Here is a 12,849-nt window from a genome sequence, read left to right on the forward strand (position 1 = left end):
TTTAGCCTCAAATTTCAAGAAGCTCACTCTGGCAGCTGGTATCATGAGCTGAATGAAAGCCTTCCAAAATGTGCCCATGTCCTAATCCCCAGCCCTCATGAATGTGACCTTATTTGGCAAAAGGGTCTTTGCAGATGCAGTGAAGATGGGGATGTTGAGATGAGGTCATCTCGGATTACCTGGGTGGGTCCTCAATCCAATGTCAGTCATCCTTACAAAAGAAGACAGTCACACACAGGGGAAAAGGCCAGATGAAGATGAAGGTGGGGGTGGGAGTGGTGTTGCCACAAGCCCAGGAACAACTCAGGCTACAAGAAGCTAGAAAAACAGGAAGAATTATCTTTGAGAACCTCAAGAGGAAGCCAAGCCCCTCTGACCTTGACCTCTGGCCACCAGAATTGTGAAAGGATACATATCTGCTGTTTTTAGCCACACCATTTGTGGTCATTTGTTTCAGCAGCCCCAGGACACTAACCCAGCTGATATAGAGAGAGGACTTAGGGTGCTTATCAGAGGCAGGAGGTGCTGAGGAAGAAGGGTGAGGCTGGATTGGTTGGGGGAGCAGAAGGGTGGAGATTCCCACCTTATCATGAGATCAAGTCATCCAGACAGAAGGGCTTTTTCTTCTCCACATTCTCAGTGATTCAAATCATAGCAATTATCTGAATGTGAGTGACTGTCTACTAGCTTGGGGGTTCCTTTGGTGCTCTATGTCCTTAACACCAGATGCACAATTTCCTTGTGGAAGGTTGAAATGCGGGATGGCAAATATGTGTTTGATATTCAACATTCATTCAACAAATGTTATGCTCCTAATGTGCGCTGGGCTTGAAAGGTGAAAACCTACATTCCCACTAGGTGCGGGGTGGCTGTTAAATTTAGACGCAAACACCATTCATTGCTCCAATAGAAGAGGCCTACTTCACTGTGTGTGTGTGTGTGTGTGTGTGTGTGTGTGTGTGTGTGTGCAGTGGTACTGGGGGTTGAATCCAGGGGCGTTCTGCCGCTGAGCTACACCCCTAGCCCTATTTTATTTTTATTTTGAAACAGGGTCTCACTAGGTTGATGAGAGTCTCACTACTCGCTAAGGCTGTCCTTGAACCTGTGAATCCTATGTCACAGCCTCCCAAGTACTAGGATTATAAGTGTGCGCCAACTAGCCCAGCTTCCCTCTACATACTTTGCCTGGCATTTCCCTCCGGTCTTATCTGCAAATTCCAATACTCTTTGAAATCTGGATCCGGGTTTTATGGACACTAAAGTCTCCCATTAGTGGAGATTACCCTCTCACTCACAGATACCTCAACGGGCCTCACCCAGGGTTTGGCAGACACTGCCAGTTCTCCCCGTCCTCAGTAAGGGTGTGCCCTTGTGCCCCAGCCCTCAGCCCTCAGCGCCTAACCTAGCCTCATCCTCACCGAGCACCTTCAAACCCATTCCCGCGTCCCGGGACAGTTAGTCTCCCAGGGGCGGGGCGTCGTCTCCCGGGGGCGGGCCCGTGGTGTCTGGGGGTGGGGTGATGTCCTTAGTGGGCGGGGCGTGAGCCTCCCGGGACTGGGTGTGTGGCTCCGGAGGTGAGCGGCACCCGGAAGCCTCCAGGCGGCGTCAGCCTCTGCGCCTGCGCCCGCGCCTGCGCACTCAACCGGTTGCCGTCCGTCGCGCAGTCGCGCTTACCTGAGAAGGGGCGGGCCGCCCGGGGTGGGGCCTGCCGGGCGGGGCGGCCGCGCCCGCCGCGAGGACCCCCCCGGAGCCGGCCTCGGCGCGCCGGGGGCGCTTAGCTTTCTGCTGGGGGTCGTGGGGCCGCAGGGCGGGGCTCATGGAGACTGTTAGCCCCGAGAGTTGCGGAGGAGGGGTCGGGGCGCCCGGGGCCGAGGGACGGCCGGCACCGGAGGCGAGGGTGCACTTCCGAGTGACGAGGTTCATCATGGAGGCCGGTAACCGCCGTCAGGGAGAGGGCGGGTCCCGCGCGGTCGGGACTTGGAGGAAGGGGGCCATGGAGCTGCACAATCACAGCGTCAAACCGGCGGGCCGGGACCCCCGGTGCCGGGAGCACGCACAGCTGGACTGGGGAAAAAAGCCAAACCTTCCGGGCGTTACCCGCCTTAGTGGAAACTTGGAGGCCCGCCCGTAGGACTGAGGGCCTTTGCCTTTCCCGCCTGCCCGGTGTGCCGGGCATTGAGACGCAAGGCGGACGTGGATAACCGCATTGCATAGAAGGGTGCGCAGCCTCAAAGAGAAGGCTGTGGTCAGGGACTGGACTGCAGCTCGTGGGGCCTGGGTCAGAGTGTCCACAGCTCTGTTGAGTCCCCCACGCCTCCTGCCACGCCTCCTGCAATACTGGGAGACTGGCGCTTGGTCACACCGATCCTTTTGCAGCACGCTGTTGGGAGGTCCCATTACATCAGCACCGTGGGTGCAGCTAGAGTTCTGAGTTTTGCCAAAACGACTACAGTAGTGTTAGAAGCCCAATTTTTAGAGCAAGGCAACGAAGCCACGGGGATTTTTGTAGTAACACTCTTTTGTCAGCTAGCAGACGGTTATTTATCACTTTGTGTGCATCCTTGGGGCATTGGCTTGGACAAGTCCAGGTGGGGAGAGAGCTTTAAGGAAATGGTGCAGCACAGCCAGTCCTCGCAATTCATAAATTTATCTTAATTTACAAGAGTTGCAAAGTGCATTAAAGAGGGATGGCAGTGTCCTCTGCATCCTTTACCCTCCATCTGCTTAAAGGGACATGCCAACATCATTCCCTTATCTGGCATCTTGTGGAATAAGGGGTCCCATGTAGGAATTGTCTATGTAACTGATATTTAGACCTTGACTTGCTCAACTTTTTTCTTTACTTTTTTGATATGCTAAACTCTTTAGGTATCACTTTCAAAGGACTTCTTTATAAGAACATTGCACACATCCTTGTCTTTTGTAAGAGGCTACATTACTGGTCCCCTGATGATGTTCCTGTCCAAATCTTTGGAACCTGTGAACATCTTATATTGAAAAACGGATTTTGCAGATGTGATTAGAGAACTTAAGTAATCTGAGAGTAATGAAGTGGGCCAAGTATTGTCACTGCATTTGTTCATACAAGAAGGGGCCAGGGGAGTCACAGAAGAGAAGGCCAGTAGCAGTGTTAGATGCTATGCAGTGGCCTTTGAAGCTAGAGGACAGGGCCAGGAGCTGAGTAAATGTGGGTGGTCTCTAGAAGGTAGAGAAGGCAAAGAAATGGATCCTCTGTTGGAGCCTCTAGAAGGAACCAGCCCTGATGATACCTTGATTTAGCCTCCTAAGGCTCATTTTGGACTTCTGACCTCAAGGATAGTATATAAAGGTGTGTTTTTCAGCTACTGAATTTGTGGGGATTTTTTACAGCAGCCATAGGGGATTAATCCACTTCTTAGGTGAACACAGTCTGAATGATGATTTGTCGGTTGCTCTCTATCTTCTGTCAGTCTCTTGAATGTCATTAAGCCTTGTCAACCCTGGCTATTGTGAATTGGTTTTGGTTTTGTGACCCAGTGCAGTGATTTCCTTATGCATTGTCTAGGGGTAGAGTGGGGTGGGACTGAGCTCTCAACCCTAAATGAATCCAGTCTACTGTTTGCTGGTTTTTGAGTTCTGCACAGTTCTTAGTGTGTTGGTCTCCTTCTCTGGTGCCTGGCCATAAACATTGCCTTTGCTCTGCTTTGCCTGTTGTTTCTCTAAGCATTTACCTTGCATGCTTTTCTCACTTTTTTGTGTCACTTCTCTTCTGTGACTTCCCTGGCCCCTTCTTGTATGAACAAATGCAGTGACAATACTTGGCCCACTTCATTACTCTCAGATTACTTAAGTTCTCTAATCACATCTGCAAAATCCGTTTTGCAATATAAGATGTTCACAGGTTCCAAAAATTAGGAAAACCAGTGCTAGAGTCTTTTACTGTAACATCAGGACTTCTGGTGTCTGATGGCTCACATGCCTTTTTTCTCCAGTTATCTTTACAGGATTTTGGTTAGGTGAGCTGTAGGGTGGGTGACCTCTAGTTAAATTCTTGCTTGGGTGAAAACAGACACACAATCATGTATGGTCCTTGCTAAACTTTGTGTAGAAGCTTATTTTTCAGTTGGTAACTGAGCAATAGTCTGAACCCTTGCTTGTGGGGTAGTTTGCAGTTTATAGCATGGATAGGATCCGGAGTCTCACCAGAAATACACAGTCTTAGAGCCCCTGGCTTCCTGAAGGGGCTGGCATTTAATTCCATCCATAGCATCTTTGTTAGTCCACTGGTATCTGAGAAGCCTGAAAACCCAGTGAGAGACCAGCAGTGAGGAGTGGCAAGGCTAAAAGGTTTTGGTCTTCTCGGTGCAGGGTATGAACTCTTAGGGCCCATTGAGCATTGGGTGAATGAGCTAAAGAACTCTCTTGCCTACTTTCTCTCTGTAGGTGTCAAGCTAGGAATGCAGTCCATTCCCATTGCCACTGCTTGCACCATTTACCATAAGTTCTTCTGTGAGATCAACCTGGATGCCTACGACCCATACCTGGTTGCCATGTCGTCCATTTACTTGGCTGGCAAAGTGGAAGAGCAACACCTGCGTACTCGGGACATCATCAATGTGTCCAACAGGTATCAGTGTCTTGGCTGAGGTGTCTGGGAAGGCCTCCTGCTGTGCACTGTGGCAGGGAAGCCAGAGAGGGCTCTCTTGGGCCCTATGCTTCAGGCATTAGCAGTCTGGCTTGTAAGGAAGCAGCTGGATGGCTTGATGCAGGCCATCTTCTTGGCCAGAAGCACTAGCTTTGAAGGCGGGAAGGGCCCTGGGGTCAGGAGTCACAGGGCCTCTGTGAAAGTGAAGCTTGGCCATGTTAAGGCAAGCCTCAGATGCTACCTGGCGCAGAGGGGGCTTGAAAAGGTATGTCAGAGAATTATCTAGACTTCTTAACAGGACAGTGGGAGATGGCCAGAGGCAGAAAAACATGGTATAGGACCTCTCCTGAGTGGCTTGAAGGGGGAGGGTATATGCCCTGATGGGTTTTTGTCACATTTGGGTGGTACAGGAAACCAAGTTCCAGTTGACCAGGAACCATCTTGCCCTGCTGTGAGCAGTGGGAGGCACAGCTAGAACACACAGTTGCGTTCTTGCTGGGATAGGACAGAGGGGCCTAGCTACTTAGGCAGGCTGTGCTCAGGCCCCTGGGGGCCAGGAGACGGCCACAAGATTTATGGAAAGTTACTGACTAGCTACCCGTCATGGACCTTTCCAGGAACTCTAATTAATTAGGGAGAAAACTATTTTGTTCTGTTTCTTTTTTTAATGAATAGGTAACAGAAAAAGCACTCCCACCCCCTAAGCTTGACAGGTTCACACTGTACAGGGAGAGACCAAGATAAAAACAGGCGAGGAGCCATGGGAGGGCGGCTAGAGTCCACCCTTAATTGCGTGGCCCCCAGCAGGGAAGAGCAGCAGAAGGGGAAATTGTGTGGAGTCCTAATTAGATGTGGGCACAGGGGGCCAGGGGTTCTGCGGGGAACCTGGAAAATGAGTGAGCAACTAGGAAGGATGAGTCACCAGCAGAGAGTTCTGAGTGCTTAAGTGTGAACTCTGTTCACGCACAACTTGGGGATCTGGCGTAGGTGGAAGTGTCATGGACATAACGGGTGTAAATAAGGACAGAATGATCTGGAAGGAAAGAAAATTTTGTTTTGCTTCGATTTTTGGTACTGGGATTGAACCCAGGGGCGTTCTACCTCTGAGCTCTACCCCCAGCACAGCCCTATTTGTTTTTTTTTAGTTTTTTAAATTTTGAAACAAGGTGTCACTAAGTTGAGGAGGGCCTCACTAAGTAGCTGAGTCTGGCAGCTGGGATCCTGCTGTCTCAGCCTTCCAAGTACTGAGATTATAAGAGTGTGCCACCTTGCCCAGCTAATCCAAGAAATTTAAAACTGAAAAATGTTTGCCTCTTGACATATACATTTCTAGGCTTTGTTTATATATATATTGCTTGGGTCCAGAATAAGAGCCTTGGGTCTTACTTCATGTGAGTCTTCATGTGATGAAGACTCTATGCTATAGTGCCTGTGACAGGGAGTACAACCGATTGGTTACATCAAAACTTCCAGTCCATCTAGGGTTATGGCACAAAGACTAGCTCTTTGTGTTTGACATCTTGCTGAATGATAGTGGGTGGCTTATCAGACTAAAACTAGGTACCGTCTTCTTTCATCTGTTGTTTATAGTTTCCATGTGTACACTAGACATGTAGATATGGAATTATTTTATAAGAATGTAAATAAAGTGACCCCATATTAATTAATTTGGCGCAAGACATCTTGCCCATTTAATCTGCACATCATGTGCCTTAAAGGCTTGGCCTATTGGAGCTGTGCACTGCTAGGGAGACACTTGCCTTGGCTTTGTAAACATTGCAGTTCTTCTGTGCAGGTACTTTAACCCAGGCAGTGACCCCTTGGAGCTGGACTCCCGCTTCTGGGAGCTCCGAGATAGCATCGTGCAGTGTGAACTCCTGGTGCTGAGAGTTCTGCGCTTCCAGGTCTCCTTCCAGCATCCACACAAGGTATGCGCATGCTGGGGAATTGGCAGTCATTTCTAGAGGCTTGAACTAGGAGCACTGTTTCATACATAGCCTGGAAGTGTATCCTGCCCCACTTCAGGGGTATTCTCAGTTAGCTTTCATTTCAACCTCTGCCTTTCTGCCTACTTCTCTGTGGTCACAGGCTGAGACCTGTGTGGTTCTCTGAAGCCATTGTAGCAATATATCCAGAGAGAGTGCTTGCAGAGAGGAAGCAAGGCTGGGTTTGTCACCTGCAAGAGTCCCTTTCCTTGTAAGTTGCTGATGTATCTAGCTTGCTATACTCAGAAATCTAAGAAGAGCTGAGTTGCTGAGTTAAGTGGCACCCTTTTAACTTCTAGGAGCACAGAAGTCTCAACAGAAGACCATTGCAAATTCTTAGGAACATTTTAATGTGCCACTATGAAGCCTCAGGCCCCCATGCAGCCACCTGGAAGGATTGTCTGTAGAGAGAGGGGGTGCTGGAGCTTGGGATTCTGGGCTTGAACTTCTGTTCTTTTTAAATGGAATAATTATTGAGGTAGATGTAGGTTCCTGTGTCGTTATAAGGAATAACCCTGAATGATCGCATATGCCCTTTGCCCAGATGCCCCCTGTGGGAACCATTTGCCATACTATAATATAGTGTTATGGCCAGGATGTTGACACTGATACAGTCCACTGGTTTTATGAGTATTTAGTTCAGTATGATTTTATCACATGTCTACCACTACAGTCCAAGTGCAAAACAACTCCATCAGCATATGGATCCTTCTGATGCCCTTTTCTTCAAATGTGCCCCCACCTTCCATTCTCCTCCCTAGCCCCCAAACCCTCTGGTCTTGGGTTTCTACACAGTAATCCCAGGGGAATGTGGGAACTGTACTAGTAGCCTCAGGTGGGCTTGTCAAGGTGAGCTTAGGAAGAAAAGAACGCTATGGTTTATGCCTCTCCCCTTCTTTGAGGCCAAGGAGAGGTTTAGTAACATGACTCACCCCTCCACAGTGTGCCTGGTCACACGCACATGTGTGTTTGAGACTTTCCAGGTGCTCACCAGTGTCTTTCAGCACTGTGGGAGGTTCAGGCTGACCATTGTTCTTCTGAGAGCAGGAGAGGACCCTCCTACCTGGGAAGATATGGTGATAGTGGAGCAAAGGCTGACTCTACTTTAGGTCCTTGGCACAAATTGGAAAAATGGTCGTTTCCAGTCTCTAGTCCTCTTGAAGGCAGTGTCCTTCTGGCAGGCTGGGCACATGGGGTCCGGTACCCTCAAGTCTAGGATAAAGGCACTATTCTCTGGAGCACTAGGCCCTGAATTATTTCTCATGGTGATCTGAGCAGGACCCTGGGATCAAGGAGGTTATGGTGGGGATGAATATTAAGAATGGCCTGAGTAGCTGCCCCAGGCGCTGCTCCTGAAGAATGAGAGTAGACAGATATGTAGGGACTGGGACGGGTGGTTTTAGGCAGAGGGAGTTGTGAGTACAAAGGCCCTGAGGTGGAATGCGCCCAGAGCATTTAAACATGATAGAAGCAGGGGAGAGTGGGGCAAAGACGCTGGGAAATGAGGCTAGCAGAAGGCTTTGGGGGGTTTCTCCTAAGTGGCATAGATACTGTTGGATGTTTGAACAGGGAAGTGACATGGTTGTGACAGCTAGTGGAGCATGGCTAGAGATGGGAGGGGTCAGAGTGCAGCAGTGAAGGGACAGACTAGCTGATGTGCGTGTCTTTGCAGTACCTGCTCCACTACCTGATCTCCCTCAAGAACTGGCTGAATCGTTACAGTTGGCAGCGGACTCCTATCTCCATCACGGCCTGGGCCCTGCTACGTGACAGCTACCATGGGGGGCTGTGCCTCCGGTTCCAAGCTCAGCACCTTGCTGTGGCGGTGCTCTACATGGCCCTGCAGGTGTATGGAGTCGAGGTACCCGCCGAGACTGAGGCTGAGAAGCCGTGGTGGCAGGTGAGGTAGCTGCTGAGTGCCCCCTTTCTTTTCAAATGTCCTAATTGGGTGCTCACCATTTTCTATTAATTATCCATGAAGAAAGCCGTGGACCACTTGGGAGTATTGAAGCTGAAAATACCCTTACAGTTGTCTGAGATAGGGGCTCTCCCTCTCAGTACTGGTGCCATTTGGGGCTAGATTCTTTGTGGTGGGGGCTGTCAGATGTTAAGCAGCATCCCTGGCTTCTCCCAGGACACTGCCAGAGGTCTTGGGGTGGGAAATTCCCAGTTGAGAACCACTGAGCTTCAAACACTTACAGAATTGAATAGGAACTTGACACAGATCTGAAGGTTAATAAACCCGGCTTCCCCTCAGAAGCATGTGGGGTGTTTCTTGGCAAAAATGTTTGGGTGGATGATAGGGAAAGAGGAGATAGTAGATCAGCTAGAGAGGTTGGTAGGTACTGATAGGTAGATAGATGACTAATAGATATTGATAAGTAAATAGATGATAGATAATAGGTATATAGATAGGTGAGATAGATGATGAATGGATGAAGAGATAGGTGGATGGGTGAGGTTGATGGTAGGTAGGTGGATAGATGGATAGATGGATGACTGGTAAATTCTCTGCCTTACTTAGACTTTCCTACAGCCTGTTGAAATCTCTGCTGGAGGAACTGTAAGGGTGTCAGGCCCTGCTCTGCAGAAACATCATGCTTTCCAGACACATTCTGTCCTCTATGGAACACCTAACTATTCTTGTTTCTTATCTTTCTCACCCTGCCTGGATCTGGCATGTAGATGGTATTCAGTCTTTGAATAAACAGAACCATATTGGAAGTCTCAGGCCAGACACAACCTTATAGTCATGTGGGGGTGAGAGGACACCCGGGTGGACAGAAAGTAGTGATCCGTGCTTGGTCTGCTCAGGGACTTTCAGATAACAGGGCCACAGTGGCCTTGGTTGGCTGGAATGGCATAGTGGCAGAAGGGGCTGCCAAGTACTTCCTGGCCTTGCTCTCTGAGGACATCTGGTGGATATGGTGGCCCTGTCCGTTAGCCACTTAGTTCTGCAGTGTCGTCACCTGTTTCCCATTGTTTGTGTTGGCCATTTTCCATTTTGCTTCCTTTCTACTCTTTGCAAGCTAACGAGCCTCACCTGATGCACCAGCACTGCCTCTATGTTGCACGCTCTGCCCTTCTAAGAGGAGCACCGGCTGCCATGGCCCACACAGTTGGGACGGAGCCCTGCCATGAGGCTGTTCTCCAGGCAGTGTAGGCTCACCCAATAATTGCTTAGCCTGGGAAGAAGTTGCCTTTTTTGGAGTGACAGATGCATACTCACTCAGTTCTTTTTAAAGAGTGGCACACTTGTCTTCACCTGTTTTGGATGCTTAGGGCCATGTGCACTGTGAGCTTCCAGAATCTGGGTGTCCCTTTGAGCTGGTGAGGTGCAAGGCCAGTTGCCTCGGAGCAGTTCCTGGTGAGGCCTCGGCTGCTGGGAAGATTGTGTCTTGACTTGAAACACTTTTCTTCCTCCTCTGCTCTCAGCTACTGCTATTTTCTGCGACTGCTTCTGTTGTCACTTGTCGGCCATAGGCTGGGCACTAGAGCCTGATGCACTTACCTGCAAGAAGCCTTCCAGTGCTGACTGCGTGCTGAGGCTGCGTGCCAGCCTCGGGTCACTTGAGGCACAACTGATTTGCAAGATGAGCGGGGACTGCAGTGGCGTCAGAAATGGTGCAGGTCATCACACGATGTGCTGGAACTTCTGTATCCAGAGTTGTAGGCCATGTTTTCTATGGCCTTTTCCCTAAAAGCAGAGAGGCTTGCTTTCTGCTAGCCACCGCTCTTCTTTGTCTTCAACAGATGTGCTATCAATGTCTAGGAAGAGAGATGGTGTAAAGCCACAAGGTGCTCTTGGTCCCAGAGGCCAGCTGCCAGGTGTTCCAGGGTTCTTAGGTGCCCTGGACTATTTTCTTATATTGCATTTGTCACATGAAATAAAATGTACCATCTTCACCATTTTGAAGTGGACAGTCAGTGGCATTAAGCACATCAACATAGCTATGCAACCATCACCACTATCCATCTCCACAGCTCTTTCACGCAAAACTGAAACCCTGTTCCTATTATATACTAAGTCTCCATTCCTCTCCCCAGCCCCTGGCACCCACCATTCTACTATCTGTCTCTCTGAATTTGACTACTCTAGGGACTTCTCGCAGTGGAATGATAGTGTTTGTCCTTTTATGACTGGTTCACTTAACTGTTCATTATGTCCTCAAGGATCATCTGTGTTGTAGTTTGTGTCAGAATTCCCTTCCTGTTTAAAGCTGCATACTATTCCATTGCTTGGGTGGACTACATCATATTTACCTATTCATTCACTTATGGTCACTCAGATAGCTTCTACCTTTTAGCCCTAGACACTTTTTAATGGTCTCTCAACATGGAGTCCTTAGGAGTACACAGGTAGTAGAGCCTGATGGGCAAGCCCAGGGTGAGAAGCCATGCTTCCTGAGCCGGGGTACAGAGAGTTTCCAGGTTACTGGCTCCCACCTGGGGTTGTAGGCAATAGGGGGACCTACCTTTCTTAGGGGGATTGGAAAGGGTAGACTTTGGTTCAGATTTTGCCTTGATTCAGCCTAAGGCTTGACCTTGTTGGAACCTTGATTTTCAGGCATTGACCCATCCCCCACCCCATGCAGGGCTGCTGTGGCATCCAATCAAGGGCTTGCTGCTTTGCTTTCTCCTTCCCTTGTTGGGGGTACCTCAGAGCACCCTTAAGGCTGGGAGGACTCACGGAACTGTGGGAAACTGTTATACTCTTACAGTTAATTAGCACAAAAGGCTAGCTAGCAGGGGCCAGGAGAGGCCAGGTGTGAACTTCCAGATGCCTTTCCAGGGACACGCTGCATACTTGCCTCTCCCATCAATGATGTGGGGACAGTGTGACAGTGTGTGTGGACTGTTGTCAGCCAGGAAGCTCACTTGGTCCCTGGGCTCCAGGGTTTTTACTGTCAGGTTTGTAGGATGGAGGACCCAAGTTGCTGACCTGGGTTGCTTGGGCCTGGCCACCCAGAGTTCTAGGTGGTGCCATGCGGCCCAAGGCTCCCACCTGCAGCATGGTGTCAGCACTGATTGCCTGGCAGGGCCCTAGGTCCCTGGTAAGCCAGGGCACTCTCCTGTCGTGAGATATTCCTGGGACTTAGAAGCTAGCCTCCAGGAGCCTGGCACAGCCCAGACCTATCTTTTGAAGGTTCAAGGTTTGGCCACTGCAAGGCCCGTAAGTGGGTTCTATGCCATATACATTTGGTCTGGATGTCTGCTCTAGTTGTTCCTCAGGGGCCACCTTAGGCTGTGGTGGCATTGAGGTTACCTAGCCTGTCTTCTTCTGGAAATGGGACTCTCTCCTCTTGCAAACAACCCTAGAGACTCTGGACTTCAAAGAGCCCCAGGTGAGAGGCAGGAGCCTGTGTACTGGGCCCAGCTCTGTCACCAATTCCTTTTGAGACCATGGCCAAGTCTTTTGTCCTGGCTTGACTGGACTCTCACCAGGGCCTCTTCTCTCTGAAATGTTCTCCATTTTGAAGTCCTTGATCAGCCTCAGTAGGCTGGAATGTAACTGGCTTGGCAGGAAAGCCACTGTCATCTGGATAGCTAGGTCCCTGTGCCCCCTGCCCTGCCCAGGAAATGCCATTCTGTGCTAGTGGGCGGTGCCTCATTTAATACTGAAGGAGTCTAATCAGAACCTGTTTTCCTTCTCCTTTCTAGGTGTTTAGTGACGACCTTACCCAGCCAATCATTGATAATATTGTGTCTGATCTCATTCAGATTTATACCATGGACACAGAGATCCCCTAAGGCCCTGGCCCAGGCCTGCCCAAAGAGAAGCCCAGGATGGTCGGCTGCCTGGGGACGGTGCCACCATGTTGCTGTGACGGCCAGTCCCCAGAGGACCAGCTGGGAGGACTGTTGTGCTGCTGGAGATGGGTTGGTGAAGGCGATGACATGCTGCCGCTTTGACTGTCCCTAGCAGCCGCGGTCCACACGATGCTGGGAGCCCCGCCTTCAGTGGGCAGGCTGGGAGTGCACATTGTGCCGCTGCCCTGGGGCACTGCATACGCTTTTGTCCTTTGAGAGGACTCCACTGCAATTGAGGCGTGACATCACTGAAAGGAAGTTGAAGAACAGATGGGACTGCGCCCTTAGGAATTTTGTTTTAAAAGCCAGATTTATAGGAAATATGAATGTTGCAAAATAGATGGAATTATATTTTGTGTAATAAAAGTTGACGGAAATCAGCAGAGACCCCTGTTTTTGCTCTGTAGCCCATGTGGCCCTCAGAGTCTC

General features: G+C 49.9%; 1 protein-coding gene across 2 annotated transcripts; it reads left to right on the forward strand.

Annotated features, from left to right (window-relative positions):
- Nucleotides 1-1,816: 1,816 nt before the first annotated feature.
- Nucleotides 1,817-12,360, forward strand: CCNQ (cyclin Q; the record flags this gene model as incomplete). 2 transcript variants are annotated; one of them, XM_080719628.1, is made up of 5 exons in its annotated part: nucleotides 1,817-1,934; nucleotides 4,423-4,606; nucleotides 6,420-6,552; nucleotides 8,282-8,509; nucleotides 12,271-12,360. In XM_080719628.1, 5 exons carry the CDS (start codon nucleotides 1,817-1,819, stop codon nucleotides 12,358-12,360), a joined length of 753 nt encoding a protein of 250 aa, XP_080575754.1. The 2 variants fall into 2 exon arrangements, with proteins under 2 accessions (XP_080575754.1, XP_080575755.1); XM_080719629.1 differs by having other exon boundaries at nucleotides 12,331-12,360.
- Between the last annotated feature and the right edge of the window lie 489 nt (nucleotides 12,361-12,849).

The sequence above is a fragment of the Muscardinus avellanarius genome (assembly GCF_963383645.1).
Source record: "Muscardinus avellanarius genome assembly, chromosome: X".
Lineage (NCBI taxonomy): Eukaryota > Metazoa > Chordata > Mammalia > Rodentia > Gliridae > Muscardinus > Muscardinus avellanarius.